Raw genomic sequence first — 13,794 nt, 5'->3', positions numbered from 1 at the left:
TTTCTAAGGTTTGGTGAGCTAATCATAAGGAAATAAACTATTTCTTTTCATTGCTAGATCCCTAGTGTCTTATGAATCAGCAGTGCCCAGGAAAGAGCCTGGCATATTGTAGCAACTCAGTCAATATTTGTTGAATGAATAAAATAAAGAGTAATCAGGGATTTTTAACAAGATGTGGTAGTTGAAATAAAGGCCCTTAAAGATACCTGGGAACCTGTTAATATTACTTATATAGCAAAGAGACTTTCCAGGTATAATTAGGTTAAGGATCTTGAGATGGTGAAATTATCCTGGGTTATGCAGGTGGGACTATATGTAACCACAACTGACCTTAGAGAGGCAGAGGGAGATTTGGCACAGAAAGCAGAAGGTAGTGTGATGATGGAAGCAGAGAGAAATGTGAGGATGCTATGCTGTTGGCTTTCCAGATGGAGGAAGGAGCCATGAACCAAGGAATGCAGCTATAGAGGCTGGAAAAGGAAGGGAAAGGATTCGACCCTAGAGCCCTACCAGCACCTTGGTTTCAGCCCAGTGAAAGTGATTTTAGACTTTTGGCCTCTGGACAGTAAAGGGACAGAATACATTGTTTTAAGCTACTAAGTTTGTGGTACTCTATTACAGCAGCCATGGGAAAGTAATACGTAAGATAAGTTATTTAAGGATAAATTCATGGGGAAATAATACTGGAAAGAATGGAAACTGGGATCAGAAGAAGGAATTGAGGGTCAATAACAGTAATTATTGAAGATTAATGAGACACTCAACATAGGCATATTTTAGTGATGGCTGTAGGAGACATTTCAGTGATGGAATGAAGAGAATTTGGTGACTAACAAGGCTTGGAATGCAGGGGAGAGAAGGTTCTGGGATGAAACTTATGGCAAAGCAACAGTAAGACTGTGATGTCATTCTGAACTAGGGAAATGTGCTGAGTTCAGATTTGGACAGACAGAATTTGAAGTGTAACAAGGTAGATTCTCTAAAATATAGTTAAACTTCCCACACTTCATTATTCACATCCTGCTATCATCTAGATCACTTGGACTTGACTCCAGGTCTCCCAGCTAGGTGCCTTGGATAAATGATTCAACTTCCTTCTGTAGCTTAGTTTCTTCAGCTGTTAAATACAGGTAATAATGGCACCTAACTCATAGGCTTGTGAAGCGATTAAGAAAGTTGATTCATGTAAAACACTTAGAAGAGAACCTGGTGGAAAATAAATGCCCAATAAATGCTACCTATTATATCTTGTATGTCATAATGCTGAGACTGCCTGTCCCCATCTTTGCCTTAAGTTGCATTACCTAAGGACTCTTTTAGTTATCTTAAATGTGTAACCAGACCTAGGAAAGTGAGAGAAAAGTTATCTAAATAAAATAACAATAACTAGTAATAATAACAATAATATAACAATAACAACAATAAAAGTAAGCCAAAGCTTCATCTGCATTATTTCATGTAATCCTTACAAAAATTTCATGTGGCTGAAAAGATGCTCCACATTGCTAATTATCAGGGAAATGAAAATTAAAACCAAAATGAGATATCACCTCACACCAGTTAGGATGGCCAACATCGAAAAGACTAAGAACAACAAATGCTGGCGAGGATGCGGAGAAAGGGGAACCCTCCTACACTGCTGGTGGGAATGTAAACTAGTTCAACCATTGTGGAAAGCAATATGGAGGTTCCTCAAAAAACTAAAAATAGAAATACCATTTGACCCAGGAATTCCACTCCTTGGAATTTACCCAAAGAATACAAGTTCTCAGATTCAAAAAAACATATGCACCACCATGTTTATTGCAGCACTATTTACAACAGCCAAGATATGGAAGAGACCTAAGTGTCCATCTGTAGATGAATGGATAAAGAAGAGGTGGTACATATACACAATGAAATATTATTCAGCTATAAGCAAGAAACAAATCCTACCATTTGCAACAACATGGATGGAGCTGGAGGATATTATGCTCAGTGAAATAAGTCAGACGGAGAAAGACAAGTACCAAATCATTTCCCTCACTTGTGGAGTGCAATAATGTAGCATAACTGAAGGAAAAAAACAGCAGCAGGCTCAACAGACTCCAAGAAGGGACTAGCAGTTACCAAAGGGGAGGGATGTGGGAGAGCGGGTGGGGAGAGAAGGAGAAGGGGATTGAGGAATATTATGATTAGTACACATGGTGTTGGGGGGAGCATAGGGAAGACAAGTGTAGCACAGAGAAGACAAGAAGTGAATTTGTGGCATTTTACTACACTGATGGACAGTGACTGCAATGGGGTATGGGGAGGGGCTCAATAATATGGGTGAATGTAGTAAACATTTTTCATGTGAAACCTTCATAAGAGTGTATATCAATAATGCCTTAATAAAAAATTGTCTAAAAAACATTTCATGTGGCAAGTACTATTGTATTGCTACCCCCCTTTTACGGATGAGGGAAAAACATCCTTATATGATTCTTAAATAGCCCAGAAGTTCTGCCTTTCAAATGTTTCTCTAGAAACTGCCAGGCTTATATCCTTCCCTTGCACCTTGCCTGTGAACTCTGCTTTGGGCAAGTTGCCTGGAGATTCCTGCTTCTTTAGATAATGCTGGAACGCTCCACTTCTGTCATTCCAGCTAAGTTCCTCTTCATAGGATCCAAGTGAACTCTTATAACACAGAAGAATTAGTTGAAACTCCTAAGAGGGTTTTTATTCCATACCTTCAGCAGATTTAAATGGAACATGGATGAATGGGGTTCAAAAGCCTGACACACTCCTTTCCATTAAATATAATGTATTTTCCTCACAGGACTGCTCTGGCAGAAGCTAGCATTAGAGAATGACAGCTCAAATTTCCACATAGGCATGCAAGTCAGCCATCTCAGCTACACCTATTCCACATCTACCTGGGAATGAGGGCAAGCCAGGAACACTACCGTCCCCACTCAGGGCGACTTACCCTTCAGCCATCCTTCTGCACACATCCTCTAAGCCAATGATCCCAAAGTGGAGTAGTCCACAGAACAATTCACGGGGGCACTGGAAGAAATTTAGAACTTCTACTGGTGTTGAGTTTTTAATCTAAGAAAATAAACTGTACTAAAATGTAACAAAGTTTGTATGTTGGAAAGTCACAGGTCACGATTGGTATGAAGAAATGAGTATCAACCATTCCAAATTTACTGGTTCTTTCTATGCACAGGTAACAATCAGTACTGTGCTATCTAACGAGAATTTCAGAAGAATTAACACTCAGTATGTTTTTTCAAAGAAAAAGTGACTTCTTAAAATGAGCAAATGTTTTTCAAAAGACACTCATGCTACTGAGAGAGCATATGTGTGCCAATTATTTTTTTAAGTCTTCATCTGCATAATTGAAAAACTTGGAAACAATTTTTTCCAATTTATTTATAATTTTTCTAAATTATGAACTGGTTCCAGAGGCAATTAAAAGATGAAAACAATAGTTCACTTAGTTCCAAACTAATACAAAGGTGTTGTGTTTGTGTATTTTTTTTAAAATGGGTCAAAACTGCTTAAATCTTTGTTTTCAGACCCATTTGTTAAAATTATAAAAATACAACACTTTTTAATTAGGTTGTAAAAACATTTAATTGGCCCCAGGAAGATGGGACATTTAATAATCCCTTTTCAATAGAAACTTTGCATACTTGCTTAATACAGGCAATAAAAATAAATCAACAATGCTCTCCTCCCATTTGGATTATCGTATCTTTGGACCAATTTTTTGAGCTCTGATGGTCAAAAATATAAAAACAAAACTCAAAACAAACCAAAAAACCCAAGTATAAAAACAAGTGGAAGCGGTGGCGGCGGTGGCGCGGTCGGCAGGGCTCACTTGTCGCCGTCCGGGAGCGGCTGGCGCAGCGCGAGGCGACGCCACAGGGCGGCGGCCGCGGCGGCTGCAGCAGCGCGACGGACTCGTGCACGCGCGACGGACTCGTGCACGCGCGCCGCCGCCGAGGTGACTGAGGAGAGAGGCGCCCCCTCGCCCCCGCCGCCGCCGGACTCCGGTGCCCGGTGCCCAGCTCTCCCGCGTTTGTCGTTGGAATACACGTTGCCCACGTGCAGCGTTCTGGGCGCGAGGGCCGTCTTCTGCCAGGCCCAGCGCAGCGTTTCTGCTGCCAGGTGAGCTTGGGGGCTTCTAGGTGCCGTGATCAACACTGTCTTGAAGACTCGGGCACCCAGACTGGCCCCAGAAATACTTCGCTTTTTTTTTTTTTTTGCAAGCATATTTCTTTTAACGACTCCAGTAAAATTAAGCATCAAGTAAACGAAAGTGGAAACGACCTACACTTTTAACCTGTTCCACTAGTGCCTAAATGTAGTAAAAGCTGCTTGAATTTTGTATGTAGTTGGGTATTTTGGAGGCCAAAGGTATCCATCTGCAGACATCGAGGCCCAAGTTGAATTTGGATTCAAGTGGATTCTAAATACTCTGCTTATCTTGAAGAGAGAAGCTTCTTGAAGAATAAACAAGTTGAACAGAGAAAATGCTGATTGATAATAGGCATTTTAGTGGTCTTTTTAATGTTTTCTGCTGTGAAACATTTCAATGATTTTTCCCCCCATTTTCCCCATCACACTCACACACACACGCTCACACCTCTTATTTGCCATAATGAACCGTCCACCCCCTGGGGAGATCTCCTATGAGAACATGTGTTTTCTGGTAACTCACCGCCCTACCAATGCTGCCCTCAACAAGTTCACAGAGGAACTTAAGGGAGTGACAACTTTGGTTCGAATTTGTGATGCTACGCATGATAAAGCACCAGTTGAAAAAGAAGGAATCCACCTTCTAGATTGGCTGTTTGATGATGGGGCGCCACCCTCTAATCAGAGAGTAGATGATTGGCTAAACCTACTAAAAACCAAATTTCGTGAAAAGCCAGGTTGCTGTGTTGCACGATTGGGAAGGGCACCGGTGCTGGTTGCACTTGCTTTAATTGAATGTGGAATGAAGTATGAGGATGCAGTTCAGTTTGTAAGACAAAAAAGAAGGGGGGCATTCAATTCCAAACAGCTGCTTTACCTGGAGAAATACCAACCTAAGATGTGATTACGCTTCAGAGATACCATTTGGGCATTGCTGTGTTTAGTAGAAATAAATGTAAACGAAGGCTGACTTGATTGTGGCATTTTAGAGGGAACTGTTGGGACCTGGAAATGTGAATCTGGAATCTTAACTGTGCCATCAAAGTAGTGATGGATTCAGTACTCCTGAACCACTCCTAATAATTGGAAAAAAGGAAACAAAAAGAAATCCCTCTAAAACATGAATAAAATATTTAAGAAAAGAACAAAAACAAAAACAAAAAAACAAGTGGAAGTAATTACTGGACTTTTAAGCCAAGATCTTAAAAAATAATGAAGCATATTAACCATGTAAGTCTAAATGTAGTTACTGTATTTAGTGAAACTGAAAAGTTATTATCTAGTGACATAACAAGAACCACTTTTAAAAATATGTTTTTCTCGGGGGCGGAACCAGGATGGCGGCGTGAGTAGAGCAGTGGAAATCTCCTCCCAAAAACACATAGAGCTATGAAAATATACCAAAGAAAAATCTTCCTAAAATAGAGACCACAGGACACAGGACAACATCCAGACCACATCCACACCTGCAAGAACCCAGCGCCTTGCGAAGGGGGTAAGACACAAGCCCCGGCCCGGAGGGACCCGAGCGCCCCTCCCCCCGGCCCCCGGCGGGTGGAAAGAAACTAGTGCAGTTTTTTTTTGGCGAGTGCTTTTTGGAAGCCTTAAAGGGACGGGCCCCTGTTGCTAGGGAGGCAGGGTGGCGGGACCGGTGAGCAGGTGCCTGGGACCGGCGCCTGAGGACAAAGAATATCCCGCGTTTCTCCCTGCGGGACCGGCGGGCGGGTGCCTGAGACCGGCACCTGAGGACGGAGGAAATCACGCGTTTCCCCCCCTTTTTTTTCTCTTTTTGGCGAGCGCTTTTTGGAAGCCTTAAAGGGACAGGGACCCCGGTGCTAGGGAGGCAGGGTGGCGGGACTGGTGAGCGGGTGCCTGGGACCGGCGCCTGAGGACAAAGAATATCCCACGTTTTTCCCTGCAGGACTGGGGGACGGGTGCCTGAGACCGGCACTTGAGGACAGAGGAAATCACGCGTTTTTCCCCTTTTTTTTTTTCTCTTTTTTGCGAGTGCTTTTTGGAAGCCTAAAAGGGACAGGGACCCTGGTGCTAGGGAGGCAGGGCGGCGGGACTGGTGAGCGGGTGCCTGGGACCGGCGCCTGAGGACAAAGAATATCGCGCGTTTTTCCCTGTGGGACCAGTGGGCGGGTGCCTGAGACCGGCACCTGAAGACGGAGGAAATCGCGCGTTTTTCCCATTTTTTTCTCTCTTTTTGGCGAGTGCTTTTTGGAAGCCTTAAAGGGACAGGGACCCCGGTGCTAGGGAGGCAGGGTGGCGGGACTGGTGAGCGGGTGCCTGGGACCAGTGCCTGAGGACAAAGAATATCGAGCGTTCCTTCCCTGTGGGACCGGTGGGTGGGTGCTTTTTGGAAGCCTTGAAAGGACAGGGACCCTGGTGCTAGGGAGACAGGGCAGCAGGACCAGTGAGCGGGTGCCTGGGACCGGCACCTGAGGACAAAAAAAAAAAAAAAATTGCGTGTTTTTTCCTTTTTTTTTTCCTTTCTGTTCCCTCTCTCATTGTTGCTGTTGTTGTTTTGGTTTGGAGAGTGCTTTTTGGAAGTCTTAAAGGGGCAGGACAGGTCACTTAGACCAGAGGCAGGGAATCTGGGGATCTCTGGGCACTCTAACCCCCTGGGCAGCAGGGAGCACAGAGGCCCCTTACGGAGATAAATAGCCTCCCGGCCGCTCCCCCTCCAACGGGGCTCCACCATTTTGGAGGAACAGCCCCAGCCAGGCGAAGCCCACAGCAACAGCGGAGATAAACCCCAAAGCAACTGGGCAGGAAGCAGAAGCCCTGTCTGCACACAGCTGCCCAGCACAAGCCACTAGAGGTCGCTATTCTCCCAGGCGAGGAAGGCCACAAACCAACAAGAAGGGAAGCTCTTCCAGCGGTCACTTGTACCAGCTCTGCAAACTATCTCTATCACCATGAAAAGGCAAAACTACAGGCAGACAAAGATCACAGAGACAACACCTGAGAGGGAGACAGACCTAACCAGTCCTCCTGAAAAAGAATTCAAAAAAAAATCATGAACATGCTGACAGAGATGCAGAGAAAAATGCAAGAGCAATTGGATGAGATGCAGAGAAAAATGCAAGAGCAGTGGGATGAAGTCCGGAAGGAGATCACAGATGTCAGGAAGGAGATCACAGAAGTGAAACAATCCCTGGAAGGATTTATAAGCAGAATGGATAAGATGCAAGAGGCCATTGAAGGAATAGAAGCCAGAGAACAGGAACGTATAGAAGCTGACATAGAGAGAGATAAAAGGATCTCCAGGAATGAAACAACACTAAGAGAAATATGTGACCAATACAAAAGGAATAATATTCGTATTATAGGGATACCAGAAGAGGAAGAAAGAGGAAAAGGGATAGAAAGTCTCTTTGAAGAAATAATTGCTGAAAACTTCCCCAAACTGGGGGAGGAAATAATCGAACAGACCATGGAATTACACAGAACTCCCAACAGAAAGGATCCAAGGAGGACAACACCAAGACACATAGTAATTAAAATGGCAAGGATCAAGGACAAGGAAAGAGTTTTAAAGGCAGCTAGAGAGAAAAAGGTCACCTATAAAGGAAAACCCATCAGGCTAACATCAGACTTCTCGACAGAAACCCTACAGGCCAGAAGAGAATGGCATGATATACTTAATGCAATGAAACAGAAGGGCCTTGAACCAAGGATACTGTATCCAGCACGACTATCATTTAAATATGATGGCGGGATTAAACAATTCCCAGACAAGCAAAAGCTGAGGGAATTTGCTTCCCACAAACCATATCTACAGGGCATCCTACAGGGACTGCTCTAGATGGGAGCACCCCTAAAAAGAGCACAGAACAAAACACACAACATATGAAGAATGGAGGAGGAGGAATAAGAAGGGAGAGAAGAAAAGAATCTCCAGACAGTGTATATAACAGCTCAATAAGCGAACTAAGTTAGGCAGTAAGATACTAAAGAGGCTAACCTTGAACCTTTGGTAACCACGAATCTAAAGCCTGCAATGGCAATAAGTACATATCTCTCAATAGTCACCCTAAATGTAAATGGACTTAATGCACCAATCAAAAGACATAGAGTAATAGAATGGATAAAAAAGCAAGACCCATCTATATGCTGCTTACAAGAAACTCACCTTAAACCCAAAGATAAGCATAGACTAAAAGTCAAGGGATGGAAAAACATATTTCAGGCAAACAACAGTGAGAAGAAAGCAGGGGTTGCAGTACTAATATCAGACAAAATAGACTTCAAAACAAAGAAAGTAACAAGAGATAAAGAAGGATACTACATAATGATAAAGGGCTCAGTCCAACAAGAGGATATAACCATTCTAAATATATATGCACCCAATACAGGAGCACCAGCATATGTGAAGCAAATACTAACAGAACTAAAGAGGGAAATAGACTGCAATGCATTCATTGTAGGAGACTTCAACACACCACTCACCCCAAAGGATAGATCCACCGGGCAGAAAATAAGTAAAGACACACAGGCACTGAACAACACACTAGAACAGATGGACCTAATAGACATCTATAGAACTCTACATCCAAAAGCAACAGGATATACATTCTTCTCAAGTGCACATGGAACATTCTCCAGAATAGACCACATACTAGCTCACAAAAAGAGCCTCAGTAAATTCCAAAATATTGAAATTCTACCAACCAATTTTTCAGACCACAAAGGTATAAAAGTAGAAATAAATTCTACAAAGAAAACAAAAAGGCTCACAAACACATGGAGGCTTAACAACATGCTACTAAATAATCAATGGATCAATGAACAAATCAAAATAGAGATCAAGGAATATATAGAAACAAATGACAACAACAACACTAAGCCCCAACTTCTGTGGGATGCAGCGAAAGCAGTCTTAAGAGGAAAGTATACAGCAATCCAGGCACACTTGAAGAAGGAAGAACAATCTCAAATGAATAGTCTTACATCACAATTATTAAAACTGGAAAAAGAAGAACAAATGAGGCCTAAAGTCAGCAGAAGGAGGGACATAATAAAGATCAGAGAAGAAATAAACAAAATTGAGAAGAATAAAACAATAGCAAAAATCAACGAAACCAAGAGCTGGTTCTTTGAGAAAATAAACAAAATAGATAAGCCTCTAGCCCAACTTATTAAGAGAAAAAGAGAGTCAACACAAATCAACATAATCAGAAATGAGAATGGAAAAATCACAACAGACTCCACAGAAATACAAAGAATTATTAAAGACTACTATGAAAACCTATATGCCAACAAGCTGGAAAACCTAGAAGAAATGGACAACTTCCTAGAAAAATACAACCTCCCAAGACTGACCAAGGAAGAAACACAAAAGTTAAACAAACCAATTACAAGCAAAGAAATTGAAACAGTAATCCAAAAACTACCCAAGAACAAAACCCCGGGGCCGGACGGATTTACCTCGGAATTTTATCAGACACACAGAGAAGACATAATACCCATTCTCCTTAAAGTGTTCCACAAAATAGAAGAAGAGGGAATACTCCCAAACTCATTCTATGAAGCCAACATCACCCTAATACCAAAACCAGGCAAAGACCCCACCAAAAAAGAAAATTACAGACCAATATCCCTGATGAATGTAGATGCAAAAATACTCAATAAAATATTAGCAAAGAAATTCAACAGTATATCAAAAGAATCATACACCATGACCAAGTGGGGTTCATCCCAGGGATGCAAGGATGGTACAACATTCGAAAATCCATCAACATCATCCACCACATCAACAAACAGAAAGACAAAAACCACATGATCATCTCCATAGATGCTGAAAAAGCATTTGACAAAATTCAACATCCATTCATGATAAAAACTCTCAGCAAAATGGGAATAGAGGGCAAGTACCTCAACATAATAAAGGCCATATATGATAAACCCACAGCCAGCATTATACTGAAGAGCGAGAAGCTGAAAGCATTTCCTCTGAGATCGGGAACCAGACAGGGATGCCCACTCTCCCCACTGTTATTTAACATAGTACTGGAGGTCCTAGCCACGGCAATCAGACAAAACAAAGAAATACAAGGAATCCAGATTGGTAAAGAAGAAGTTAAACTGTCACTATTTGCAGATGATATGATACTGTACATAAAAAACCCTAAAGACTCCACTCCAAAACTACTAGAACTGATATCGGAATACAGCAAAGTTGCAGGATACAAAATTAACACACAGAAATCTGTAGCTTTCCTATACACTAACAATGAATCAATAGAAAGAGAAATCAGGAAAACAATTCCATTCACCATTGCATCAAAAAGAATAAAATGCCTAGGAATAAACCTAACCAAAGAAGTGAAAGACTTATACTCTGAAAACTACAAGTCACTCTTAAGAGAAATTAAAGGGGACACTAATAAATGGAAACTCATCCCATGCTCATGGCTAGGAAGAATTAATATCGTCAAAATGGCCATCCTGCCCAAAGCAATATACAGATTTGATGCAATCCCTCTCAAATTACCAGCAACATTCTTCAATGAATTGGAACAAATAATTCAAAAATTCATATGGAAACACCAAAGACCCCGAATAGCGAAAGCAATCCTGAAAAAGAAGAATAAAGTAGGGGGGATCTCACTCCCCAACTTCAAGCTCTACTACAAAGCCATAGTAATCAAGACAATTTGGTACTGGCACAAGAACAGAGCCACAGACCAGTGGAACAGATTAGAGACCCCAGAAATTAACCCAAACATATATGGTCAATTAATATTTGATAAAGGAGCCATGGACATACAATGGCAAAATGACAGTCTCTTCAACAGATGGTGCTGGCAAAACTGGACAGCTACATGTAGGAGAATGAAACTGGACCATTGTCTAACCCCATATACAAAGGTAAACTCAAAATGGATCAAAGACCTGAATGTAAGTCATGGAACCATTAAACTCTTGGAAAAAAACATAGGCAAAAACCTCTTAGACATAAACATGAGTAATCTCTTCTTGAACATATCTCCCCGGGCAAAGAAAACAACAGCAAAAATGAGCAAGTGGGACTACATTAAGCTGAAAAACTTCTGTACAGCGAAAGACACCATCAATAGAACAAAAAGGAACCCTACAGTATGGGAGAATATATTTGAAAATGACAGATCCGATAAAGGCTTGACGTCCAGAATATATAAAGAGCTCACACGCCTCAACAAACAAAAAACAAATAACCCAATTAAAAAATGGGCAGAGGAACTGAACAGACAGTTCTCCAAAAAAGAAATACAGATGGCCAAGAGACACATGAAAAGATGCTCCACATCTCTAATTATCAGAGAAATGCAAATTAAAACTACAAGGAGGTATCACCTCACACCAGTAAGGATAGCTGCCATCCAAAAGAAAAACAACAACAAATGTTGGCGAGGCTGTGGAGAAAGGGGAACCCTCCTACACTGCTGGTGGGAATGTAAATTAGTTCAACCATTGTGGAAAGCAGTATGGAGGTGCATCAAAATGCTCAAAACAGACCTACCATTTGACCCAGGAATTCCACTCCTAGGAATTTACCCTAAGAACGCAGCAATCAAGTTTGAGAAAGACAGATGCACTCCTATGTTTATTGCAGCACTATTTTCAATAGCCAAGAATTGGAAGCAACCTAAATGTCCATCGGTAGATGAATGGATAAAGAAGATGTGGTACATATACACAACGGAATACTACTCAGCCATAAGAAGTGGAAAAATCCAACCATTTGCAGCAACATGGATGGAGCTGGAGAGTATTATGCTCAGTGAAATAAGCCAAGCGGAGAAAGAGAAATACCAAATGATTTCACTCATCTGAGGAGTATAGGAACAAAGGAAAAACTGAAGGAACAAAACAGCAGTGGAATTACAGAACCTAAAAATGGACTAACAGGTACCAAAGGGAAACGAACTGGGGAGGATGGGTGGGCAGGGAGGGATAAGGGGGGGGGAGAAGAAGGGGGGTATTAAGAGTAGCATGCATGGGGGGGAGGGAGAAAGGGGAGGGTGGGCTGCACAACACAGAGAGGACAAGTAGTGACTCTACCACATTTTACTAAGCTGATGGACAGTAACCGTAATGTGGTTGTTAGTGGGGACCTGATATAGTGGAGAGCATAGTAAACATAGTATTCTTCATGTAAGTGTAGATTAAAAATTAAAAAAAAAAAAAAAGAAAGAAAGAAAGAAAGAAAAGGGGGATTACTCCTTAACAGGATAAAACTATTGGTAAATCAAAGATCAACGCAAGCTTTAAATATCCTTAATGTTGATCACTTAAAGGGTGTCAGATGATCAGCTATGGAGGTACTCTTTTCTGATAATATTCCTTTCTCTTAATTAAAAAAAAAAAAAAAAAGCAGTCCCTGTGTGCTGACCTCCAATGAGTTCTGCACAGTGGTATAGAGGGCATGTCAAAGTGTGGGCAAAGGGTCTGTTTGTTTCTATGCAGAAGATCAAGGCCTAGCTTGGATACCCAGAAAATGAACTAAGATACGATATGAGGAGGAGCTTCCGGCATCAGCACTCTCTGGAGGACTTGTGCAGGGGGATGATCATCAAAAAGCCTCCACAGGGATCCGGACGATGCTGCGGTTGTGGCTGCATCCAGCCCACCGTCTCCTGGACTTGCCATAGGAATGAGGAGGGAGATGTCTAGGCTGGCATGTGCATACAGTGACACAACGAATTTGACCGGATCTGTACTGTTGGAACTCAACCAGGAGTTGGGAGGGGTGCAAGTTGTAGCACTCCAAAATCTCATGACTATAGACTATCTATGGTTAAAAGAACATATGGGATGTGAACAGATCCCAGAAATGGGCTGCTTTAATTTGTCTGATGGTTCAAGTACAGTTGGACAATATCCATCATATCATAGATAAATTTTCACAAATGCCTAGGGTGCCTAAATGGTTTTCTTGGCTTCACTGGAGATGGATGGTAATTATAGATTTGCTTTGTTTATGTCACCGTATTCCTATTATGTTAATATGTGTGTGCAAATTAGTTAGTAGTTTAAAACCTATACATACTTAAGGTACTCTACAAGAAGATATGTCAAAGAAATAATCAATCCTCCCATGTTTCCTTCATATGCTACATCTATAGCTTTTCTTCTTCCTTCCTAATTACAGCCCTTAAATAGAATTCGTGCCTCATATCGAATTTGCCGAGTATCATAATTCCTCCAGGTGGTAAAGATACCTCGAGACAAGTGCTGGGCATAGAAGCCACAGGGCATAAATCTGCAAAGAAGTAAAAAGCTAACCTTTGCAAACAATATGGCTTCTCTCTCACTTACCAACTTTACATTTCCCTGTATGGCCCCGGAAGATGACTGGTTAGCCAGAGACGGGTAAGATTCCTCAAGGGAGGAACAACCTAAGACAGGCACAGTTGCAGGGGGACCATCAGGTGAGAATTTGGGGATCAACAGAGGTGAGGCTCAGAACCTCACCCCCCCTGCTTTGAGAGAAATCTTCTGCATCCGTGGATGTCTTGCTGCCCTTGTCTAGCCTGGATTAATACTTAGTCCATAGGCACACACCTGATCATCTGATCATCTACATTTGCCTTCTTACAGCACTAAACTATGTTTTCTACCTTTATCTTGCAT

At 41.9% G+C, this 13,794-nt stretch overlaps 1 protein-coding gene across 2 annotated transcripts; it reads left to right on the top strand.

Annotated features, from left to right (window-relative positions):
- Nucleotides 1-4,633: 4,633 nt before the first annotated feature.
- Nucleotides 4,634-5,074, top strand: LOC118969058 (protein tyrosine phosphatase type IVA 2-like). Of its 2 annotated transcripts, none has more exons than XM_037002144.1 (2): nt 4,634-4,728; nt 4,816-5,074. In XM_037002144.1, exons 1-2 carry the CDS (start codon nt 4,634-4,636, stop codon nt 5,072-5,074), a joined length of 354 nt encoding a protein of 117 aa, XP_036858039.1. The 2 variants fall into 2 exon arrangements, with proteins under 2 accessions (XP_036858039.1, XP_036858038.1); XM_037002143.1 differs by having other exon boundaries at nt 4,634-4,824; nt 4,858-5,074.
- Nucleotides 5,075-13,794: the final 8,720 nt, after the last annotated feature.

This window comes from Manis javanica, chromosome 14 (genome assembly GCF_040802235.1).
Source record: "Manis javanica isolate MJ-LG chromosome 14, MJ_LKY, whole genome shotgun sequence".
In the NCBI taxonomy this organism is placed as follows: Eukaryota; Metazoa; Chordata; class Mammalia; order Pholidota; family Manidae; genus Manis; species Manis javanica.
Note: the sequence above shows the minus strand (reverse complement) of the source record. Positions and strands in the feature narration are given on the sequence as shown.